This window comes from Balaenoptera ricei, chromosome 3 (assembly GCF_028023285.1).
Source record: "Balaenoptera ricei isolate mBalRic1 chromosome 3, mBalRic1.hap2, whole genome shotgun sequence".
In the NCBI taxonomy this organism is placed as follows: Eukaryota; Metazoa; Chordata; class Mammalia; order Artiodactyla; family Balaenopteridae; genus Balaenoptera; species Balaenoptera ricei.
The window spans coordinates 101,960,161-101,985,986 of NC_082641.1; the positions used below are offsets into that span (position 1 = coordinate 101,960,161).

The 25,826-nt window shown below is 39.3% G+C and overlaps 1 protein-coding gene across 1 annotated transcript in view; it reads left to right on the forward strand.

The window, feature by feature from the left end:
- The first annotated feature begins 18,652 nt into the window (after positions 1-18,652).
- The window catches only part of SNX2 (sorting nexin 2), a 61,855-nt gene continuing 54,681 nt past the window's right edge, over positions 18,653-25,826 (forward strand). The window contains exon 1 of the mRNA XM_059916949.1: positions 18,653-18,802. Coding sequence (XP_059772932.1) covers positions 18,695-18,802 — 108 coding nt within the window. The 5' untranslated portion in view covers positions 18,653-18,694. The remainder of the gene's footprint in view (positions 18,803-25,826) is intronic.

Here is a 25,826-nt window from a genome sequence, read left to right on the forward strand (position 1 = left end):
GAGGTGTCATTTGAATTTGACCAGGATAACGAGCAGAATTTCAACTATGGGGGAAAGGAATAGAAAAGACGTTCGAAGCAGGAGTGAAAATGCAGCAGTAGAAAAGCCAGATCAGTAAACAAGAGGCTATTTGTTTAGTTATGGTTCTGGGTATCCAGCTTATGGGAAATGTAAACCTTCCTTACCCTGTGATTTAATATATTAAATTTTTTAAATTAAAATCTGGATCTGAATGTGATTCAACATCAATAAAAACATTTACAATGGAGATAGCAGACTTCATAGGATTTTTGTGAAGATGAAATGATATAACATATAAAATATTTAGCATTTACTTGATATAACATATAAAATATTTAGCATTCACTTGATATAACATATAAAATATTTAGCATGAGTAAGCACTCAATAAAAATTTTAGTTGCTATTATTATTTTAATTATTATTAAGTCAATATAGTTCCTTCCAGGCATTCTCTAAATGCATCATCTTAAAAATATGTTTGTTTGTTTTTTCATTTTCTTTTTTTTTTAACATCTTTATTAGAGTATAATTGCTTTACAATGGTGTGTTAGTTTCTGCATTATAACAAAGTGAATAAGCTACACATATACATATATCCCCATATCTCCTCCCTCTTGCCTCTCTCTCCCAACCTCCTTACCCCTCCCCTCTACGTGGTCACAGAGCACCGAGCTGATCTCCCTGTGCTCTGCGGCTGCTTCCCACTAGCTATCTAGTTTACATTTGGTAGTGTATATATGTCCATGCCACACTCTCACTTCGTCCCAGCTTACCCTTCCCCCTCCCCGTGTCCTCAAGTCCATTCTCTACATCTGTGTCTTTATTCCTGTCCTGCCCCTAGGTTCTTCAGAAGCATTTGTTTTTTGTTTTTTGTTTAGATTCCATATATATGTGTTAACATACGGTATTTGTTTTTCTCTTTCTGACTTACTTCACTCTGTATGACAGACTCTAGGTCCATCCACCTCACTACAAATAACTCAATTTCGTTTCTCTTTATGGCTGAGTAATATTCCATTGTATATATGTGCCACATCTTCTTTACCCATTCATCTGTCGATGGACACTTAGGTTGCTTCCATGTCCTGGCTATTGTAAATAGAGCTGCAATGAACATTGTGGTTCATGACTCTTTTTGAATTATGGTTTTCTCAGGGTATATGCCCAGTAGTGGGATTGCTAGGTCATATGGTAGTTCTATTTTTAGTTTTTTAAGGAACCTCCATACTGTTCTCCATAGTGGCTGTATCAATTTACATTCCCACCAACAGTGCAAGAGGGTTCCCTTTTCTCCACACCCTCTCCAGAATTGATTGTAGATTTTTTTGATGATGGCATTCTAACTGGTGTGAGGTGATACCTCATTGTAGTTTTGATTTGCATTTCTCTAATGATTAGTGATGTTGAGCATCCTTTCACGTGTTTGTTGGCAATCTGTATATCTTCTTTGGAGAAATGTCTATTTAGGTCTTCTGCCCATTTTTGGATTGGGTTGTTTGCTTTTTTGCTATTGAGCTGCATGAGCTGCTTGTAAATTTTGGATATTAATCCTTTGTCAGTTGCTTCATTTGCAAATATTTTCTCCCATTCCGAGGGTTGTCTTTTCGTCTTGTTTATGGTTTCCTTTGCTCTACAAAAGCTCTTAAGTTTCATTAGGTCCCATTTGTTTATTTTTGTTTATATTTCCATTTCTCGAGGAGGTGGGTCAAACAGGATCTTGCTGTGATTTATGTCATAGAGTGTTCTGCCTATGCTTTCCTCTAAGACTTTGATAGTGTCTGGTCTTACATTTAGGTCTTTAATGCATTTTGAGTTTATTTTTGTGTATGGTGTTAGGGAGTGTTCTAATTTCATTCTTTTACATGTAGCTGTCCAGTTTTCCCAGCACCACTTATTGAAGAGGCTGTCTTTTCTCCATTGTGTATTCTTGCCTCCTTTATCAAAAATAAGGTGACCATAAGTGCGTGGGTTTATCTCTGGGCTTTCTCTCCTGTTCCGTTGATCTATATTTCTGTTTTAGTGCCAGTACCATACTGTCTTGAATACTGTAGCTTTGTAATGGAGTCTGAAGTCTGAGAGCCTGATTCCTCCAGCTGTTTTTCTTTCTCAAGATTGCTTTGGCTATTCGGGGTCTTTTGTGTTTCCATACAAATTGTGCATTTTTTTGTTCTAGTTCTGTGAAAAATGCCAGTGGTAGTTTGATAGGGATTGCATTGAATCTGTAGATTGCTTTGGGTGGTGTAGTCATTTTCACGTTGTTGATTTTTCCAATCCAAGAACATGCTATATCTCTCCATCTCTTTGTATCAACTTTAATTTCTTTCCTCAGTGTCTTATAGTTTTCTGCATACAGGTCTTTTGTCTCCTTAGGTAGGTTTATTCCTAGGTATTTTATTCTTTTTGTTGCAATCGTAAATGGGAGTGTTTCCTTAATTTCTCTTTCAGATTTTTCATCATTAGGGTATAGGAATGCAAGAGATATCTGTGCATTAATTTTGTATCCTGCTACTTTACCAAATTCATTGATTAGCTCTAGCAGTTTTCTGGTAGCATCTTTAGGATTCTCTATGTATAGTGTCATGACATCTGCAAACAGTGACAGCTTTACTTCTTCTTTTCTGATTTGGATTCCTTTTATTTCTTTTTCTTCTCTGATTGCTGTGGCTAACACTTCCAAAACTATGTTGAATAATAGGGTGAGAATGGACAACCTTGTCTTGTTCCTGATCTTCGAGGAAACGGTTTCAGTTTTTCACCATGGAGAACGATGTTGGCTGTGGGTTTGTCATATATGGCCTTTATTATGTTGAGGTAAGTTCCCTCTATGCCTACTTTCTGGAGGGTTTTTATCAAAAATGGATGTTGAATTTTGTTAAAAGCTTTTTCTGCATCTATTGAGATGATCATATGTTTTTTATCCTTCAATTTGTTAATATGGTGTATCACAGTGATTGACTTGCGTACATTGAAGAATCCTTGCATTCCCAGGATAAACCACACTTGATCATGGTGTATGATCCTTTTAATGTGTTGTTGGATTGTTTGCTAGTATTTTGTTGAGGATTTTTGCATCTATGTTCATCTGTAATATTGGCCTGTAGTTTTCCTTCTTTCTGACATCTTTGTGTTGTATTGGTATCAGGGTGATGGTGGCCTCATAGAATGAGTTTGGGAGTGTTCCTCCCTCTGCTATATTTTGGAAGATTTTGAGAAGGATAGGGGTTAGCTCTTCTCTAAATATTTGATAGAATTCACCTGTGAAGCCATCTGGTCCTGGGCTTTTGTTTGTTGGAAGATTTTTAATCACAGTCTCAATTTCAGTGTTTGTGATTGGTCTGTTTATATTTTCTATTTCTTCCTGGTTCAGTCTCGGAAGATTGTGCTTTTCTAAGAATTTGTCCATTTCTTCCAGGTTGTCCATTTAATTGGCATACAGTTTCTTCTAGTAATCTCTTATGATCCTTTGTATTTCTGCAGTGTCAGTTGTTACTTCTTCTTTTTCATTTACAGTTCTATTGATTTGAGTCTTCTCCCTTTTTTTCTTGATGAATCTGGCTAATGGTTTATCAATTTTGTTTATCTTCTCGAAGAACTATCTTTTAGTTTTATTGATCTTTGCTCTTGTTTCCTTCATTTCTTTTTCATTTATTTCTGATCTGATCTTTATGATTTCTTTCCTTCTGCTAACTTTGGGGTTTTTTTGTTCTTCTTTCTCTAATTGCTTTAGGTGTAAGGTTAGGTTGTTTATTTGAGATGTTTCATTTTTCTTGAGGTAGGGTTGTATTGCTATAAACTTCCCTCTTAGAACTGCTTTTGCTGCATCCCATAGGTTTTGGGTCATCGTGTTTTCATTGTCATTTGTTTCTAAGTGTTTTTTGATTTCCTATTTGATTTCTTCAGTGATCTCTTGGTTATTTAGTAGTGTATTGTTTAGCCTCCATGTGTTTGTATTTTTTACTAAATTTTTCCTGTAATTGATATCTAGTCTCATAGCGTTGTGGTCAGAAAAGCTACTTGATACGATTTCAATTTTCTTAAATTTACCAAGGCTTGATTTGTGACTCAAGATATGATTTTTCCTGGAGAATGTTCCATGAGCACTTGAGAAGAAAGTGTATTCTGTTGTTTTTGGATGGAATGTCCTATAAATATCAATTAAGTCCATCTTGTTTAATGTATCATTTGAAGCTTGTGTTTCCTTATTTATTTTCATTTTGGATGATCTGTCCATTGGTGAGGGTGGAGTGTTAAAGTCCCCTACTATGATTGTGTTACTGTTGATTTCCCCTTCTATGGCTGTTAGCATTTGCCTTATGTATTGAGGTGCTCCTATGTTGGGTGCATAAATATTTACAATTGTTATATCTTCTTCTTGGATTGATCCCTTGATCATTATGTAGTGTCCTTCTTTGTCTCTTGTAATAGTCTTGATTTTAAAGTCTATTTTGTCTGATATGAGCATTGCTACTCCAGCTTTGTTTTGATTTCCATTTGAATGGAATATCTTTTTCCATCCCCTCACTTTCAGTCTGTATGTGTCCCTAGGTCTGAAGTGGGTCTCTTGTAGACAGCATCTATATGGGTCTTGTTTTTGTATCCATTCAGCCAGTTTATGTCTTTTGGTTGGAGCATTAATCCATTTACATTTAAGGTAATTATTGACATGTATGCTCCCATTACTATTTTTTTAATGTTTTGTGTTTGTTGTTGTAGGTCTTTTCCTTCCCTTGTGTTTCCTGCCTAGAGAAGTTCCTTTAGCATTTGTTGTAAAGCTGGTTTGGTGGTGCTGAATTCTCTTAGCTTTTGCTTGTCTGTAAAGGTTTTAATTTCTCCATCGAATCTGAATGAGATCCTTGCTGGTTAGAGTAATCTTGGTTGCAGGTTTTTCCCTTTCATCACTTTAATTATGTCCCGCCACTCCCTTCTGGCTTGCGGAGTTTCTGCTGAAAGATCAGCTATTAACCTCATGGTGATTTCCTTTATGTTATTTGTTGCTTTTCCCTTGCTGCTTTTAGTATTTTTTCTTTGTATTTAATTTTTGTTAGTTTGATTTATATGTGTCTTGGCATGTTTCTCCTTGGATTTATCCTGTATGGGACTCTCTGTGCTTCCTGGACTTGATTGACTATTTCCTTTCCCATATTAGGGAAGTTTTCCACTATAATCTCTTCAAATATTTTCTCAGTCCCTTTCTTTTTCTATTCTTCTTCTGGGACCCCTATAATTCGAATGTTGGTGTGTTTAATGTTGTCCCAGAGGTCTCTAAGACTGTCCTCAATTCTTTTCATTCTTTTTTCTTTATTCTACTCTGTGGTAGTTATTTCCACTATTTTATCTTCCAGGTCACTTATCCGTTTTTTCTGCCTCAGTTATTCTGCTTTTGATTCCTTCTCTAGTATTTTTAATTTTATTTATTGCATTGTTCATCATTGTTTCTTTGCTCTTTAGTTCTTCTAGGTCCTTGTTTAACGTTTCTTGTATTTTCTCCGTTCTATTTCCAAGACTTTGTATCATCTTTACTATCATTACTCTGAATTCTTTTTCAGGTAGACTGCCTATTTCCTATTCATTTTTTTGGTCTGGTAGGTTTTTACCTTCCTCCTTCATCTGCTGTGTGTTTCTCTGTCTTCTCATTTTGCTTAACTTACTGTATTTGGGGGTCTCCTTTTTGCAGGCTGCAGGTTCGTTGTTCCCGTTTTTTTTGGTGTCTGCCCCCAGTGGCTAAGATTGGTTCAGTGGGTTGTGTAGGCTTCCTGGTGGAGGGGACTGGTGCCTGTGTTCTGGTGGATCAGGTTGTGTCTTGTCTTTCTGGTGGGCAAGACCACGTCCAGTGGTGTGTTTTGCGGTGTCTGTGACCTTATTATGATTGTAGGCAGCCTCTCTGGTAATGGGTGGGGTTGTGTTCCTGTCTTGCTGGTTGTTTGGCATAGGGTGTCCAGCACTGTGGCTTGCTGGTCGTTGAGTGGAGCTCGGTCTTACTGTTGAGATTGAGCTCTCTGGGAGAGCTTTCGCTGTTTGATATTACGTGGACCGGGAGGTCTCTGGTCGACCAGTTTCCTGAACTCGGGTATCCCACCTCAGAGACACAAGCCTGACACCTGGCCGGCGCACCAAGACCCTGTTAGCCACACGGCTCTCAGGAGACTCCACAGCAGCCCCTCCAACCTAGTATTCTTTGCATCTTCCACCCACGTTAGGCCCACAGACAGCTGGCCTCATGGAGCGTCTTAATGATGTTCTTAAAGAGGCACTCCTTAAATTACTTTCAGGCAAGTCTAAAAACATGTTTTTAAAAATGACTAAAGTATCATTTTAACTTTATTTCTTTATTTTGATTAATTAATTAATTTCTTTATTTTTGGCTGCGTTGGGTCTTTGTTGCTGTGCATGGGCTTTCTCTAGTCACATTGAGCGGGGGCTACTCTTCGTTGAGGTGCACGGGCTTCTCATCATGGTGGTCTCTCTTGTTGCAGATCATGGGCTCTAGGTGCACGGGCTTCAGTAGTTGCAGCACTCGGGCTCAGTAGTTGTGGCTTGTGGGCTCTAGAGCTCAAGCTCAGTAGTTGTGGCCCACAGGCTTAGTTGCTCCACGGCATGTGGGATCTTCCTGGACCAGGGCTTGAACCCATGTCCCCTGCATTGGCAGGCAAATTCTTAACCACTGCACCACCAGGGAAGTCCCTAGCCTTTGTTATTTAAACTAGAAAGTGACTAGAAATTTTAGATCACACTGGCTGAAGAACCAAATGAGAAGCAAGTGAAAAAGGAGGCAAATCATGAGGGAGGCTGTTTGCTCTCCCTGCACATAAATTCAGGTCTCTATCCACAGCCTTAGGTTTTGAACATCATCAAAGAGCACTTATTTGATTAACACAATAAGAATCCCTAAGATGTATATTATGACAACACACTTAAATACCGAAAGATCTGATAGACATAAAACTATATATATATATATATATATATATATATATATATATATATATATATATATATAGACATATATATCAGTTGGTTAAAGAACTAACTTTCTAGTTCCAGAGGCAGATCCAAAGGCTTTTATCCTCTAGATCAGTGGTTCTCAAAGTCTGATACTCAACAATAGCACCAATATTATGGACAACTGTTTAGAAAAGCAAATTCTTGTCCCCACCTCAGATTCTTTGAATCAGAAATGCTGAGGGTAAAGCCCAGAAATCTGTGTTTTGTCAAGCCCTCCAGGGGATTCTGGTACTCAGTGGAACTTGAGAATAACTGCTTTCCATAAGTCAACTTTTACACAAGGACATAGTCCCACAGAGTGTGGAAAAGGCATAAACAGATTGTTATCTCACCATACTCTCATGACCAAATGAGGGAGAAAGAAAATGATGTTTAGTGATCTTTAGTCAAGAGTTAGTTTCTCTAGCCACTTAGGCAAGTGGAGGAGGTAGGTGGGTGGAGACATTCAGACAGCCAACAAGTCTTCAGGGGAATTGAGTCTGACTTTTCCCCAACAAACAAGGTCAACTTTAATTAGCAAGTAACTGTGACACTGGCAGCATGAACTGGGTGTGTGCTCTGTTGCATTATGCTATCCCAAGAGATGGTCATTGTTCCCTCCCTCCCACTGGGCTGGCTGGCTGTAGCCCTCTTATTGACAGAGGCAGGAAACAGGGACAGGACTGCCCATCACATCAAGGGAAGCCAGGCATTCAGGGAAGGGGCTGCCAGGCAAAAGGGACTCTCCAAGCCTTTGAAAACATATATCCAAAAGTCAATCACACACTAAAATTTAGATAGAACTTTGGTACTTAAACAGCTGTATTTAATCACATACCATCAGCCTATTTTATATCTAAAGTCTATGGCTTCAAATACTTTGAGAATCTGGCCTCAAAGATAGAAACCCTCATTATAAATGGTATTTACCTGGAGGGTCTTGGCCCCATACCAAGAGATCCTAGGGAATTCTCACAAAAACAAACTGACAACTATAATTTTTAAAAATGTCCTGGAGGCTTCCCTGGTGGCACAGTGGTTGAGAGTCTGCCTGCCAATGCAGGGGACACGGGTTCGAGCCCTCGTCTGGGAAGATCCCACATGCCGCGGAGCAACTAGGCTCGTGAGCCACAACTACTGAGCCTGCGCGTCTGGAGCCTGTGCTCCGCCACAAGAGAGGCCGTGATAGTGAGAGGCCCCCGCACCGCGATGAAGAGTGGCCCCGCTTGCTGCAACTAGAGAAAGCCCTCGCACAGAAACGAAGACCCAACACAGCCAAAAAAATTAATTAATCAATTAATTAAAAAAAAAATGTCCCACAATCACATTTTCAGGGGGTTTAAAAAAGTTGTTGGAAAAAAAATTATTAGTATAATCTCTACCAGTTAAAATATGGTTTCTCAGATCCTTTTTAGGGCCATTTTATATAACTTATTCATGAATCATTATATCACAAATATAGAGAAGATTTAGGTTTTTTTATTTAATTAGAATATTCCTTTAAACATAGAGGACAAGGGAATGATATGTAAAGACTGTTCTTTCACTGGTAAAATGACAACTTTCATATAAAACACACTGAAGAATAAGATATTTTCACTGTGGACACTGAGTAATGAAAAAAAATGTCCCAATCTAACTCTGTGTAAATTACATACTGACTCTATGAATAATATTTTTTTTCCACCTAAGCAAATATTTTCCATTTATACTCTGTTTGCCGAGATAAAACCACTTTTAAATTACTTGCTTAAAATGGCACCACCTCCTTTATTTCTTCTAAGCCCTATGTTTACTTTCAACTAAAGATATTTTTTAAGTTTCAGGCTTCACTGGAGATTATTTTAGAAAAGCGTTAGATATTGGCTTAAGGAAAAATTTTTTTATTTCATAAAAACTACCAGATGGATGGAATTTCTTCTGATTCTAGTTTACTGGCACACTGGTTTCCAAAAATACAGAGATATTATGCAAATATATGGAAATTGCTCTATTGATTGAAGGAGAAATATCTACTTTTTGTATGTACATTGTTCTAGTTCATGAGAACTTTTCTGACCAGGAGCTCACTCCAACAGCAGGAATTAAGTTTCTTGGTAAACTCAGGGCTCTTTTGAGGATTTACTTGTCTAATAATGGTGCTTTGATCAAGAAAATATAATTCCCATTCAAATGTCATCAGATACACCGCTTTTAGGGATGATTTAAGTGTGATATAAAAACAATAATATTTGAGATTTCCTCATTAGTCTTAACTTTAAATAGATCATATATATGCTGTCTTGAAATAACAACACACTGAGCTCTTCTGTGTTCTGATGAAAACTTTTCACTATCACTCCCACTGTCTTTAATACTTCTTAATGTGAAAAGAGCAGTGTGCGCAGGAAGTGAAATGTGTGTCTCCATATGCCTTGCCATCTCCAGGCCATCATTCTGTCTCATCTGACTAGAATTTAAGGAATGAGACTTTTCTGTTTGGCTGTGTACATTATCTCATCTAATCTTTCCAAAAAAACATTAAGGAAGTTCCTATTTTTATTATCCTCCTCATATAGATGAGAGACTCGAAGCATAGAGATATTCAGAAACTCCAAAGCCTGCGTGCTTCACCACCACACAATATTAGCAAAGACAGAGGAGCCTCAACCAATTTGTATTCATGAAACGTACAAGTAGCGCTCCCAAATTATGGGATCTACTGCACACATCCTTCTTTCCAAAGACTATGATTTTTCATAGTGTTTACTTTTTAATAATAGTAGTCATGATAAAGAAGAAAAATCCTGCTTATCAGAGATGATTTGTAGTTGTATTATTTGGGATTAGGTTTGGCTGTATGTGACAGAAATTCCCAAACAATGATGGCTTAAACCAAATAGAAGTGTGTTTCTGTCTGATATAAAAGCCTGGACGTAGGCAGCCCTGAGCTGATACAGCAGATTCCCAGAGCCAGGGACTCAGGCCCCCTCTAATTGATTGCTCTACCAGTCCCAAGTTTACTTTATGATCCCAAATGGCTGTTGGAGTGCCAGCAATTACATTTAAATTCCAGCCTGCAGAAGGAGGAAGTGGGTGAAAGGGCACATTTTTTTTTTTTAAAGAAGTTGTATATAAAACTCTGTTTACATTATATAGGATGGCCAGAACTTAGTTATATGGCCACGCTTGGCTGTAAGAGGAGGAAAAGTTCTCTTTATTCTGAGTTACCATGATGCCTGCTGAAACCTATTGCTTATTATTAAGGAAGAATGGGGTATGGTTGGATTTAAATTTAGGGGATCAACACAGTCTCTGCCACAGAGGGGTGGGGGGATTCTTCCATGTTGGGAGGACAGCAGGGTGAACTGGGGACTGTGAAGAAGAGGATAGCATATGCCCATAGAGGTCTCGACCATATGTAGCCAAATCTTTTAATTTTTTAAAGAGAAGCCAGAAATCTGGATTTTTATGTGAAATCTCCTGATTTTTAAATATTACCAGTTGATTAAAATATAAAAACGATGTGGGCCAAATAAAACCCATCTGTGTCAAGGCTGCAGGCTGAAAGTCTGCTTCCTTTGATCTAAAAGAATTGGCTTTGTTTCTTTTGTAGATTTATTTTCAATTAAACAACAAATATTGATTGAGGAGTACAATGTGTAAGGTACCACGTGAAGGATGATGAAAGACAAAAAGATATAATCTTTCATTGGCACGAGAAACTGTCTGATGTAGGAGACAAGGTTCATGACTAGAATTGGGGAAAAAAAAAAAAAAGAGGTTGCAGTAACTCTTTTTTAGTTTTGTTTTATTTCGTTTTGGTTTTGGCCCAGTTTCTTTACCTGACCCCCAATGCTGTATCTTATTTCCTTAGATCTTTTCTCCACGTTTAATAGTTTCCGTCCCCATTTCAGCTCAACCAGGTAAATAACTCTGTCCCTCGAAGTCTGTATTCATAAATGCATCTCTTAGAAATATCAAATATTATCCTCCTTATTTTGTTGCCAATGTTCTATTGTACTGAAAAATTGCTTTAAGCCTTTCTTTATATGCTTTAGTTCTTGTAAAGTTATCCATATACACCTACATGACATAACTTATGTCTGAACTTGACTTCTTATCCTCAGAAGAACGTATGATGGGACAAAAATTATTAATATGTAAGTGTCTACAACACTCACTACTGATCCTCCCAGCAGTAGAGAGGTGAGAGGCATGGGTGAAGCCACCAAAGCCACTCAGGCAATTCTCTTGACTTGAGAGTCTTCCCCTGCCCTGGGGGACCTGGGACACCCAATCCTCCTGCTGTCCTCTGGCGCTGTCATAACTGGAAGACTGGTGCCAGGACCAGCTATATAATCTGCAGGGCCCAGTGCAAAATGAACTTGTTAAGAATTTCAAGACCAGTGACAGCAAAGCATTAAACTAAACATGAGGTGCTTCTGAGTGCAAGGTGCCATGTTGGCTGCATAGCTCTCATGGCCATGAAGCTGGCCATGACTGTGGTAGTGCACCTGTGGACACTTGGAGCCAGGGAAGTGGGTGGCAGGTGCGTAGCAGGAAAACACAGCCCAGAAACATAGGGTGAGGGTTTTTTCAGGGGCATTTTGGGATGAGAGAGGCACAGGGGTCGTTTACAGTATGAGAAAAGGGAGGGAGGGAAAAGGGTAAAGGCTTTTTGTTTGTTTGGAGTGTTATGATCTTGATGTCTCCCTTTAGGGTGTTCAAGAAATAGAACTGAAAAAAAAAGAAAAAAAAGAAGAAATATAGGTAAAGAGGATGGACCTAGAGATTATCATACTAAGTAAAGTAAGTCAGACAGAGAAAGACAAATATCATGATATCACTTATATGTGAAATCTAAAATAATGTTACAAATGAACTTATTTACAAAATAGAAATAGACTCACAGACATAGAAAAATTTATCGTTACCAAAGGGGAAGGAGGGGAGGGATAAATTTGGAATTTGGAATTAACATATATACACTACTATATACAAAATAGATAAACAACAAGGACCAACTGTATAGCATAGGGAACTATATTCAATATCTTGTAATAACCTATAATGGAACAGAATCTGAAAAAGAATACATATATATGTATATACGTATAACTTTGCTGTACACATGAAACATTGTAAATCAACAATACTTAAATTTAAACTTAATTAATTATTTTTGAAAAGAAAAAAAGAAATAGAAGTGAAGAACAGTTATTTTGAAAGGTTGTTTTATTCCATAGGACTCTGTGACTGAGACATTGGGGTCATAACTATATAATCATTTTACAGCTAGTAGTAATGTCACTGTTTAGGGAATCACTGATACTTTCACAGTAATGGTAGTTTGTTGGCATGTATGACCTGTGAGAAAGAAAACACTGTGCTTGACTTCCTTCCTTCCTTCCTTCCTTCCTTCCTTCAACAAATGTGAAGTCTTTCATTATCTTTCAAAACGAAGCTTAAATATTTTCACTTAACTATTGTTAAAGTTAAGCAACCAAATGATTACTCTCCCAATATAGTTGCAAAGAAGATCATAATGAATCTTATTTTTTCATAGCTGCTACCCTGTATGTCACGTCACTCACCAGAAGCTATGTTCAAGGACAAGGTCTCTCCAGGGTCTTCTCGACTTGTTCCCCTCACCTCACACACATCCTTCCATCTATGCCTGACTGCTGTCTTCACTCTCACTATGCCTCCTAGATGCCCAATTCCCATCCAAATGTTCTTACGTTGTGAATCTCTGCCCAGAAAGTTCCTTCAACCTCCTTGCCTTGACTAATATGTCACTTTTCACCAAAAATATAGCTCATACTGGGTTCTAAATATGACTTTAATACTATCACTTTTTAATCCCCTTGGAAAAAAATCTCTTCTTCTTTGGAATACACGCCACCTGCTATCCCTCCTTGTCATTGGAAACCATCTATTTTTGGTCACTCCTCCCTGTTGAGGGGGCCCCAAAATTCTTAGCTGCCTTTTCCCTCCACCAAGCTCATCCTCAAAATATCTAGCCTCGAATCAATCCTATCATCCTCTTGCACTCCTACACCTCCAATTCCAGACTACAGGAGAAAATCACACAAGTGTTGGGATTATTGCTACCAGAAACATATGGCTTCCACCTCAATAGGCTTCCAGTACTATCTGCCAGTTCCTTATATGTCCCTGGTGAATGTCCTCGCCAAATCTTCAAAAGATCTACTGAAAATACTTCGAATTGCCACCTGTGCTGGTACTGACTTCTTTTCTCTTAGAAATTAACCTTTCCTACCCCAATAAATAAATAAATAAATAAACTATGAATTTAAATATACATATAAATATCTATGTACCTATATGTATATATAAATATATAGATATCTTGGGTGTGGACTTTTGCGTTTCCTGCGCCTATATTAATAAACAGGTCTGTCAATGCATCCCCCTGTGGTAAACTGACTGCACTAATGGCCCAAATTAATGGCTTCCTTTTATACGCCCTTTGCCCTACAATTTAATAGCCCCTTCCCATTCTGATCCTGGGCTTGGTTATGTGACTTTCTTTTGTGAAATCTTGAAAAAGTACTTGTATGTGTCTACCTTCTTTTTTGGAACCCTGCCATAGCCTTGAAAGGAAGCCCAGTCTAGGAGAATGAGAGCACATGCAGCAGAGCTAAACTGTCCTACCCCAAACCAGCCTTGTCCAGCCAGCCCCCAGTCAATCCCTCAGCTGACCACAGATACATGAACAAACCCTACAAGAAGATTTGCCAAATCTGGTCCAGCAGAACTACCCTGCCAACCTGCAGACTCATGAGAAATAAGAAATGGTTGTCATTTTCAATGACTAAGTTTTGGAATGGTTTGTTATGCACAATAGCTAAAACAGGCTCTAAATGGCCCTTTCTCCATTCACAAAGGAAGATGTATTCCTTCTCTTTTTAAAGGCACATTCCTCTGCTTGCTTTTTTTTTTAATTTATTTTTATATTTATTTTTGGGCTGTGTTGGGTCTTTGTTTCTGTGCGAGGGCTTTCTCTAGTTGCGGCAAGCAGGGGCCACTCTTAATCGCGATGCGCGGGCCTCTCACTATCGCGGCCTCTCTTGTTGCGGAGCACAGGCTCCAGACGCGCAGGCTCAGTAGCTGTGGCTCACGGGCCCAGTTGCTCCGCAGCATGTGGGATCTTCCCAGACCGGGGCTCGAACCCGTGTCCCCTGCATTGGCAGGCAGACTCTCAACCACTGCACCACCAGGGAAGCCCTCCTCTGCTTGCTTTTCATCCCATTCCTGCCTGTATGCTTTTAGACCTTATCCATTCTGATTATTTCTCTATATTATATTCTCAACCTATTGTTCTCTTTTCACCTCTTTCCCTAATATATAAACATGTTTAAATCTAATTAAAACATGCAAAAAAAAATAAACCTGTGTCTTCAGCAAGTTACTGACCTATTCTGTTGTTGCTTCCATTTATATATTTTAAAAGAAGAGTCTATACGTGTGTATTTGTCTGGATCTGCCATAGAAACAGAGCCAACAGGATGTGTTACATATATAGAGAGAGATTTATTTTAAGGAATTGGCTCATGCAACTGTAGAGGCTTAGTGAGTCCAAAATCTGATGAGGTAGGCCAGCAGGCTGGAGACTCAGCAAAGGGTTGCAGTTCAAGTCCAAAGGCAGTAGTCTGCTAAAATTCCTTCTTGCTTGTGGGGAGGTCAGTATTTGTTCTATTAAGGCCTTCAACTGATTGGATGAGGCCCACCCACATCATGATGGGTAATCTGTGTTACTAAAAGGCCACTGATCTACATGTTCATCTCATCCCAAAAACACTTTCACAGAAACATCCAGTATAATACTTGACCAAATATCTGGGCACCACGGTCCAGCCAAGGCAACACATAAAATTAACCATCACAACTTGTTGCATTCATTTTTTGTACTCATTAATCATTCACCTTTTCAGTTACCATCTTATTAACATACCCAAGGCAATGGATACTGATAAACACTTCTTATTTGTTCTTTTGCTTCCTTTTGCCCTCTCTCCTACATTGCTTCCTATCTCTTCGTTGCTTTTTAGTTTTCTTTATGGCACCTCTTCCTTTACCTGCTTCTTTAATGATCCTAAGGGTTGTGCTTCCCAGACTACCTGGGTCCTATCATATACTAGTGGCTTAAACTACCAAATCTATATCTTCCACTTAGCCCTCTCTTTTGAGTTTCATAATCATTCATCTATTCATTGAAGGTGTTAATAGCATACTATTTTATTGAACACTAAATACTATTGTGGTTTGTGGCAACCTCTAAAATGGCCCCCAAGATCCCTGCCTCCTGTTAGTCACACCCCCGTTTTATCCCTCTCCTTGAGTGTGAGCTTCTAATGAACAGAATACAGCAAAAGTGATGAGATGCCACGTCTGAGATTAGGTTACAGAAAGACTCTGGCTTCTGTCTTCTTCACCCTCTCTGTCCTTTCTGGGCTTACTCTGTCTTTCTTAGAGTTCCTACTCTAGGGAAAGCAAGTGACATGTTGTTTGAAAAGCCTTACGGAGAGGCTTGTGTGCCAAGGAACTCAATCTCCAGGCAACAGCCAGCAAGGACCTGAGACCTGCCACCAGTCACGTGAGTGAGCATGGAAGCAGATCCTCTCCCAGGTGAGTCTTGCTTGAATTGACTGCAGCTCTGCTAGATACCTTTACTGCAGCCTTGTGAGAGACTCTGAGTCAGAGGCACTCAGCTAAGTTGCACCTGGATTTCTGACCCACCAAAATCATGAGAAAAAAAATATTTGTGTTTTTAAGCTGCTAAGTGTGCTATAATTTGTTTTACAATTATAGATCACTAGCTGAGGGCTACCCAGGATCCAAAGTCAAATAAGAAATAGCACTGGAACGCAACGATCCTGCAGACTATCAGGGGTGATAGAAAAGTGGCCATGATCACAGTACAATATAATAGCTGTTATAGAAACATACACAGTGAGTGATGGGAGCACAGAGAGAAGAGAATTTCCATCCTACTTGAAGGCTGAAGGATTCAACTGGCAGATTTTATTTTGTCATTGAATGAGCAGGCTAAGTCATTTGATGAAAATGAGGAGAAAAGGTGATGGGATACTTGAGGAGAAAAGAGAACCTTTACTGGAAAGAATAGTTGAAGGATTTGGAAAAGAAACAAATGGTGGTATCTAGGCAGTGGGGAGTTGGTGTTAGAAATCATGGACTTACAGGCTCTCCAGTTGAGGTTGGGGTTTACTTTTCAAATGCTCTTAGCAATATGGATATAAGATTAGAGAAGCTGATGACTGAATTTGGGATTTCAGAAAAGATAAAACAGAAAAGCAAAGGACCGAGGAAGAAAAAGAGCCAAGAAAAAGAGCAAGACAATTCTTAAAGTCCTGGTAGAATTTAGCTTGAATAGGGAAAGAAAGACAATCAAAGCTGCTAAGAGCTTGGGGAAATGAGGCTGAATCTGACCTCCCATCACTCACTAGGGCCAAGGGAATCAATGCTAGGTTTGGCTTAAGCCTAGGTCATACACTCCATTCCTGAGCTGGAGGAGACTTCCAGGCTAGAGTAGGAAAGAATGGTTACCTAGAAGGAAATTCAGGTATGCTACCATAAAAAGAGTGAATAGATGCTTTATAACAGAGACTGCTGGTTTCCTACAATAGTCTTCATTTCTTCCAGAGTAAGGGAACCCCTAGTTTTTAGGGGGTGGCATAATGATGGCATTTTCTAGTCTCCTGTAGCTAGGGATGGCCACATAACTAAGGAGCTGATCAAAGGGATGTGGAGAGAAGTGGTGCGTGTAATTTCTGGACTACGCCCTTAAAGGAAAGGGGATGCCATTGCATTTCCCTTTACTCCTTTTCTGCCTGCTGGAATGTGGTTTGTGGTGGTTAGCCAACGTGGACCATGAGGAAGAGATTCCACCCTAGGGAGAGGAGGACCAAAGAAGGAGCCTGCAATCCCTGGATGAGCTCATGGAGCCTTCATCCTCCCACATGAGGGATAATTACACTGCATGTTTCTAAAGCCACTTTGAATGTGGTTCTCTGTTACAAGCGGCTGGACCTATATTTCAACTAATCCAAATGTCCAATAAAAAAGATATGCTGGGAATATAAATGACCATAGCATAAGACAGAAAGTAGTAAGCAATAAACAGAGGCACAGGTAAAAAGGATACAGAGAAGAATCACCTCAAGCCACAATGTGAGCTTTCAAAAGAGATTAAAGTTTCTGATCAGTGACAGGCCACAGACTGTCCATAGGTGGTGGAATGCAGGCCAGGGAATGTGCCTCAACATCTGATCCCAGACAGGCCGACGGCAGTGGCAATGGTGATGGGAGCATGACAGTGACAACTGGCCCATGCGTCCAACTCAGCCAGGCAACATTTGATACCAAGCAATGACTTGGTATACTTACTTAAATTAGTTATGGTTTGGGTTGATACTTCTTGACAATAATCATAGAAATTCAGAAATTTAGGGGTGGAAGAAATCCTAGCGACTAGAAAACCTTCTGCTCCAATACCCTTAAAAAAATAATAATTACAGTGATGCTAAGTAAGTCTGGCACATAGCCAGTAGAACCCAGGCCTTTTAACTCCCAGGCCAGTGAGGGCTGAGGGCTTCTATATACTTAATTTATAAAGAATCCCTATGAAGATTTCTTCTCCAGCAAAATTGTAACTTCAGGTTGCTACCTGCAATGCCCTTTTATTTTTCCATGAACAAACCTTGCATTGGCATAGCAATCTTTAGCTTTCAGAATAATTTCACATTTTTTCTCATTTGATCCTGACAGTAATCCTATGCAGTGAGGTGAGGAAATTGAAGCTGAAAGTCTTCAAGAGACCCTCCGACAATGAAGATCTATTAATTGGCAGAGGGAATTGCGTATGATGCTCTTACCAATCATCCACTAATTTTCCTAATTGTCATTTTTCCAGCCTTTCTGACTCTTACTTTATTGAGGAAAAATATTGTGTGCTGCCTTGTGATGAAATTGGAGTAAATCTCAGACAACAAGTTATTCAGAGTGGTTTCTGTTATTTGGAGCTGCATTGTCCAATAGGTAGCCTCTAATCACATGCAGACTATTTAGATTTAAATTAATTAAAATTAAGTACAACTTAAAACTCAGTTCTCAGTCACACTAGTCTCATTTCAAGTGCTCGGCCACCGGCTACTCTACTGGATGCTACTGATATAGAACATTTCCATCACGTCAGAAAGTTCTGTGGGACAGCCTAGAGATCTAAGACACGCGTCTCTCTTCCGCCAATCCTCAATCTTGCCCTCAGTCTGTGCATAATCCAAGCCCAAAAGACTGGTCCCCAAGCTCTCCCACTTCCTAAAGGAGATTTTAAAACTGGTAACGACAACAGAAATCGTTTGGCCTAGTCCTGCTAAGAAAGGGACGTGGCAATAAAGTCCAAGATTCTTCCACAAAAGTCAGTACAGCAAGTGGGCGGTGAAAAGGTGGCCGCGACCCAGACGTGGAGGTGGAAAGAGAAGCAAACGGGCGGGGCTGAGCGCGGCGCGCGCCGGGCGGGCGCAGTCTCGAGGCCGGGGGCGGGGCCGCGCGCGGCGGGCCGGGGAGGCGGGGGAGCCCAGCGGCCCGCGCGCCAGCCTAGCCGTGCGTGCTCACGTGACAGGTCCGCGAGGTCCCGCTCGCGCAGTAGTCTGGGCGAGCGAAGATGGCGGCTGAGAGGGAACCTCCTCCGCTGGCGGTCGGGAAACCCACCGACTTTGAGGAGCTGGAGGACGGAGAGGACCTGTTCACCAGCACTGTCTCCACCTTAGAGGTGAGACCGCGTCGCCGTGGGTGCTGCGCTCCGTCACTGCCGCGCGTCTCACCTTTCGGTGCCTTTGCCGTACCCCGACTTGTCCCTCCCCACCCCCCACCCCCAGGTTTGCAAGGACCTGGTTGGGGCGACACCTGTGACGCGGGCCCCACCTCGGGGACCTGTCACTGGGCTGGAGTTGGCCTGGGCGGCTGGGCCTGCTTAAGAGAGCAAACTGCGGGCCGGGGGGCCGACCTGATGCCCTGAGGGGCCGGGACCGGACAGAGCATCGCAGTGCCCTTTCCCCGTTAAGCTGGCCCTCGTCAGTGTCACTTGCACCTCTTCTTCCAGAGCAGAGAAGGGTTTGCCCTCGGTTCCCGCAAACCTCTCACCGCGCTGCCGGGCGACCTCCGCAGCCCCTTTTAAGAGGTGCTTGCTTTTCCCTTCCCAAGGGAGGGTGTGCTTCCGAAAGCGGAGAGCAGTGAAGAGAGTGCTCAGTGGCCGAGGCGCTGGAGGGAGCGTGTGGATGCACTTTTCCCGGTCCTGGTCCCCTTCAAGGGGACTGCTAGTTCCCCTCGAGGGAGGTACCTTTTTTTGGACTGTTAAATAGGTAAATGCATTTGACCGGTTTTGCTTGTCTTCTTTAGTTCCTAAGCTTTTTAAGGATCATAGTGTTGATAAAATATAAAGTTGAAGGGAGGCAATAGTTCAGGAAACTGCTGGGCGGTGGGGGAGGTTTTTGGTTTTTTTTTTTAAAGTTACCAGGGGAGAAATAAAAACAGATCCTCACTCCTTTTTCCTCTTTTCTCGCATGATCAGCGATCTCTGAAGCTAAGTGTTCCTGTTTTTGTCAAAGGAAACGCCCTCTATGAACTTAACTGTACTGGGCCTCCTGTATCCAGTTCGTATTTGAATTGCTTTGCCTTTGATGAGCGCACACACACTTCATAGCCCAACTTTCAGTGTGTGTATGTGTATTAAAATATAGGCAAATTTCCCAGAGAATTGTTTATCTTGGGCTGTACTTCCTTATAAACTGCTTTTTAGTAAGCTTTCCTAGCTTGTTGAACTCTGCAGCGAATCAATTGGAAATTACTGTAAATTATCCATTATTTGGCATTCACTTAGCTGAAACTGGGAACTTCCGGCACCCGTTTTCAGTACTGACCACATTCTGCTAATTGTATATGCAGGTTCCTGCCCAAACCCCACCTGTCCTCAGGATTATATGCTTCCTGGGGCTAGGGATAGTGCCTTGATCATCTTTGTTTCCTCACAAAATCTTGACCATTGATTGTATTTAGCAAATGTTTGCTGAATTAATTGTCAAAACCAGCATCCCCTAAGAATTAGTAAAAATTATCTTGCACAGCAAATTACCTTTTGGGGCCAATATCCTTGTAGTCCTTTATGTATACTCTACAGGTACCTTAACACGTATTGAAAGTTAGTGTCTATGCATGATCCTAAGACCTGTATTCCCTGTGAGGGCTACAAAGGTTTTCCACCAGCAAGGATCAGAATAAACTTAATTAACATAGTGTAAACTAGAATATTGTGAACACTAAACATTCTGTTTAATTGAAGTCTTTTAAAGTTGAGTAAAAGGAACTATCATTTATATTTCCCATTTGGATGGGACTTTTTAATAAGATATTTGACTTTTTTTCAGTAAAAGTCTACAAAATTTTGAGTATGAATAAATTTATTTTGGTTACTGCGTTATGAAAACTTTTTAAAAAGTTGGTTTTGATTGTTCATCTAAACCCCTTATTTCATGAGACTCATTCAGGGTATTAATTTTAAGGTAGTATAACTGTGAGACTTACAAATTCAGAACTTTTTTTTGGCTTTTCAAACTATTTGGGGAAGGATATATAGCAGCATTTATTAGTACACCAAAGCTGCTCTAAAGGAATGTTTTTTCAGTATGCCCCTTTTCTTTCGAATAGTGCTTCTCAAACTTCAGTGTGTAGGGGAAACCATAGGATTCTTGTTTAAAATGCAGATGCCTTTGCCTCACTAGAGTCTGCATGTTTTATAAGTGTTCTAGATCATTGTTTTTCAAATATGTAAGTTACCTAGAGATCTTGTTAAAGCAAATTCTGATTCTGTAGGTCTGGGATAAGCCAAATTCTGCATTTTTAACAAACTCTCCTCATGACATTGCTTCTGGTCCGAGGACAACAACGAGTTGCAGAGCCCCAGGTGATTCTGACATAGGTCATCTGCTTTGAATAGTTATTACCTAAGCCGTAAATTGTAAGAAAGGCATAAAAATTAATGTCTTTCTATTTTTAAAAAAAGTAAGCCAGAGTTTTAAAAATATTATTCATGTAGAAACTTTTTCATTTGAGGGCATTTGGAGGAAAAAATCAGTGGAAATCCATGTAAGTGAAAATCAAATTATACACAGCTTCCATGTCATAATTGTTAAGCTTGTAATGACTATACCACTTAGTGTATATGTATGCTATGAGTATGTTTTTATCCCAATACTAGACTCCTTTCTTTTCAAAATTAAGAACAGTCACATCAAGCTATGTTCAGTAGCTAAAGCATATTTAAAACCCCTAGTGTATGTTTCTGTTGTGACTATTGAAACAGAGTGGAGAAGGGCTGGCATGGGGGCAGGGAAGGGAATGAGAAGGGAAAAAATCTGGCAAAAGCTTGTTCTTTTTTTGTACCTGAGAGGCTTTACATTGTTTAGGAATACTACTTTTACTGCCTTTTTTTTTTTTTTTTTTTTTTTAATGATATAGTCCTAAGCTTAAAAGGTGCTTGCCCTAAGGCAGCATGAAGTAGTAAGACAACACCTTAAAAAGGTCAGGAAATTTATATTATATGCCTGTTCTTTTTTTTTTTCTTTTTTGAATTATAGTTGATTTACAGTGTTGTGTTAGTTTCACCTGTTCTTTTTTTAAACAGCTTTATTGAGTTATAATTCACATATCATATAACTCACGCATTTAGTATGTACAATTTTATGGGTTTTAGTATATTCACAGATACTACAACATTTTCATCACCTCAGAAAGAAACCTCGTACCCTCTCACCCCTGTCCCCATTCCCTAAACTCCTCTGCTCCCAACCTTAGGCAACTACTGATTCACTTTCTGTCTCTATAGACGTCCCTATTCTAGACTTTACATGAATGAAATCATGTAACATGTGGTCTTTTGTGACTAACTTCTTTCACTTGGCATAATGTTTTCAAAGTCTATACTTAATTCTTTTTTATGCCTGAATAATAATCCATTGTATGGCTATACCACATTTTGTTTATCCATTTTGTCTATCCATTTTGTCTATCCATTTTGTCATTCATTGGACATTTGCGTTGTTTCCACATTTTGACTATTATAAATAATGCTGCAATAAACATTTGTGTACAAGTAGAATTGCTGGGTTATATGGTGACTCTACATTTAATCATTTGAAGAATTGCTGGAGTGGTTTCCCAAAATGGCCACACCATTTTACATTCCCACCAGCCATGTACGAGGGAACCAGTTTTTCCACATTCTCACCAACATTTGTTATTATTCGACTTTTTTATTCTATCCCTCATAATGCATATGAAATGGTATCTAAGTGTGGTTTTGATTATATTTTCTTGAAGACATCTTTGCATGTGCTTATTGGCCATTTGTACATCTTTGGAGAAATGTCTGTTCAGAGCCTTTGCTCATTTTTCAGTTGGGTTGTCTTTTTATTTTATTTTTTTTTATAAATTTATTTATTTATTTTAGTTTTGGCTGCATTGGGTCTTTGTTGCTGCACGCAGGCTTTCTCTAGGTGCAGCGAGCGGGGGCTACTCTTCGTTGTGGGGCGTTGGCTTCTCATTGTGGCGACTTCTTTTGTTGCGGAGCATGGGCTCTAGGTGCGCAGGCTTCAGTAGTTGTGGCTCGCGGGCTCTAGAGCACAGGCTCAGTAGTTGTGGCACACGGGCTTAGTTGTTCTGTGGCATGTGGGATCTTCCCGGACCAGGGCTCGAACCGGTGTCCCCTGCATTGGCAGGCGGATTCTTAACCACTGCGCCACCAGGGAAGCCCTGTCTTTTTATTTATAAGAATTTTTTGTATATTGTAGATACAAGTTCTTTACCAGATACATGATTTGCAAAAATTTTCCCCCATTCTGTGGATTGTCTTTTCATGTTCTTGACAGTGTTCTCTGATGCACAAATTTCTTAAAAATGTGATGAAGTCCAGTTTATCTGTTTTTTATTTTGTTGGTCATGCTTTCAACATCATATATAAGCATCCCCTACCCAATCCAAGGTCATGAAGATTTATATCTGTTTTTTTAATTAATTTATTAATTCATTTATAATAACAATAACCTATTACGTGTCAGCATAAATCACGTTTTTAACAGAAAAATATCTATATTTTCCAAAACAAGAGAAAATATGTGAGAAGAATGGCATTGTTTTACATTAAGTTCTTTTTACATAAATTTATATCACTTTTTTTTTATTCGAAAAGAAAGTCACAAAAATTATAATCATCCTCATCAGTTCACTCAGTCCCATGTAATTAATTTTTTTTTTCATCTTGGTCTTTTGTTAGCACTTTTATGAATTCATCAGTTTTCCATTAGAGTTCTGAAAATGCTTATTCATTCGGTTCAGCAGTATAGTCAGTTACCAGAAACCTGTACTTGTCAGAGTCTTTTCCATGAATTCCATGAATATGTTTTCTTCTAAGAGTTTTATAGTTTTGGCTCTTACATTTAGGGGTTTGATTCATTTTGAGTTAACTTTTGTATATGGTATGAGGTAAAGTCCAACTTCATTGTTTTGCATGTGGCAATCCAGTTGTCACAGCACCATTTGATGAAAAGACTGTTTCTCCATTGAATGGTCTTGGCATACTTTCTGAAAATTGGTTGACTGTAGATGTTTACACCTGGTTCTTGTACTAACCTCAAATCTTAAGGTCAGCTGAAGTTTAGTTGAGAACCACAGTTTCCCCAACACAGTCACATGATAGTTTATAGTGCATTTCAAATGAAATTTCCAGATGGGAGGTTCGCAGGTCTTAGAATTCCTTTCCCACCATGTAACTCTATGCCATAATTGCTCAGAAGATACTGTACTTAGTTGACTTCAGTAAATACTTGAGTATTTACTTTCTACCGTACTTTTTAGATGATAACGGGAGTGCAGATATTAGCAACATAATGCAAATATTGGGGACAGAAAATCTCCAGTGGAGAAGAAAGATGTACAGAAAACTCTGATACAGACAGACTATGACTATATGATCTGAAAACACTGAAAGTACCAGTGAAATGGGAGCGATTCTAACTCCTATCCGCGTTCCTGACACATAGTAGATGAACAGTAAGTGTTTCTGTTGGCTAGGAAAAGCCATTGAGATGGTAATATTTAAGAGAGACTTTGAAGGGTGGAATGAAATTTCAATGTGGGAGAATGGCACGTGTCACTTAAGGTTCAGTCCATATTTTAGGGAACCATAAATAATTCTGAGTGGCTGAATATAGGATGTTACAGGTTAATGTGGTGAGATTGTGAACAGCTTTGAAATTTGTTTTGTAGGCACGTAAGAGCTCTGGAAGATTTTCAGGGCAGTAACATGATCACCTAGGATGCTTAATGTGCTAGTGGTCTGAGGGATAAATTTGAGTGTGAGGTATCATTGGTAGGTTGATGAGCCAGAGGTTATTTTAAATCTAAGGTTAAAAGCCTCAAGAAGAAAAATGCAAATAATACAGGAGAGAAAGAAGTTGATGCAATAGCAGATTAAAAGATAGACATCTTAAGACTTACAATGTCTAGGGGAAGGAATTATAAGTTTATTTCATTTGGGAATAAGTTACACCAATGCAGATACTATCAGACAGCTAGAAATACTGGATGGACTAGAGATACAGATTCAATACAATTTATTGAACGGTGACACTAAACCAAACTAGTTTAGTAGAAATCTAGTCCTTGCCCTTATGGAGTATATGAACCAACAGGAGTCAACATAATAAACACACCTGTGTGAACAAGCACCTGCAATACCAGGTGATATATGTGTAATTGAAATATGCACATGGTACAGAAATAGTATAGAAAACTGGAGTGACTTAATTGCATAGAGATGATCTTTGAAACCCTGAAAAGTGGGTGACATTATCAAGAGAGCAAGTAGAGTAAGACTAAAGAGTCTTTTGATAAAGAACTGAAGTTTAGTATCTATTGTTCTAACCCAACAGGTAGTAACAGCATATATCTTGTTTTCCTAATTCTGTCTTCTAATCTTTGGGTTGGCATCCAACTTTAAATGTTTTAATTTTTTTGAAAATTTCATTATGAATTACCTATGTTTAAGAGGAAAGACATTTCGTGACCAGGTATTTAAAGGCAACAGCATGGAAAATACTAGAAAGAGATTTATGACGAGGTATAACTCTGACTACTTTCCCTGGAAGCCATTAAATACAAGGGTTTTAGAATGAACTATTTTTAGTGCCTGTAAAAAATGTTATTCTATGTAGTTGCTTGAGGCAGAGGTGCTCAATTTTTTTCAGTTTTTTTCTTAAAAAGAATTGTTTTGTTTTGTTTTGGTTTTTCTTTTGGCCATGCTGACGGCTTGTGGGATCTTAGTTCCCTGACCAGGGATTGAACCCAGGCCCTCAGCAGTGAAAGCTTGGAGTCCTAACCACTGGACTGCCAGGGAACTCCCCAGATTTGTCCTTAATGTTACTTTTCAAATGCCCACTTTCCTATAAAATTGAACTCTGGTGTTTTTTTCCCGTGATGATAGTTTTTAGTTGTGATAAAATTTACCTCAGTAAAGTTCACTACCACCTCAATCAAGATATAGGACACTTCCATCACCTCCTAAAAATTCTCTCATGTAGTTAACGCCTCCCACTCCCAGCCTCTGGCACCTACTGATCTGTTTTTTGCCTATAGTTTTGTCTTTTCCAGAATTTCATATAAATGGACTCATATAAATGGAATTATATTTTTTATAAATAAAACAGTATGAAACTTCCTGAATGTAGCTTCTTTAACTTAACCTA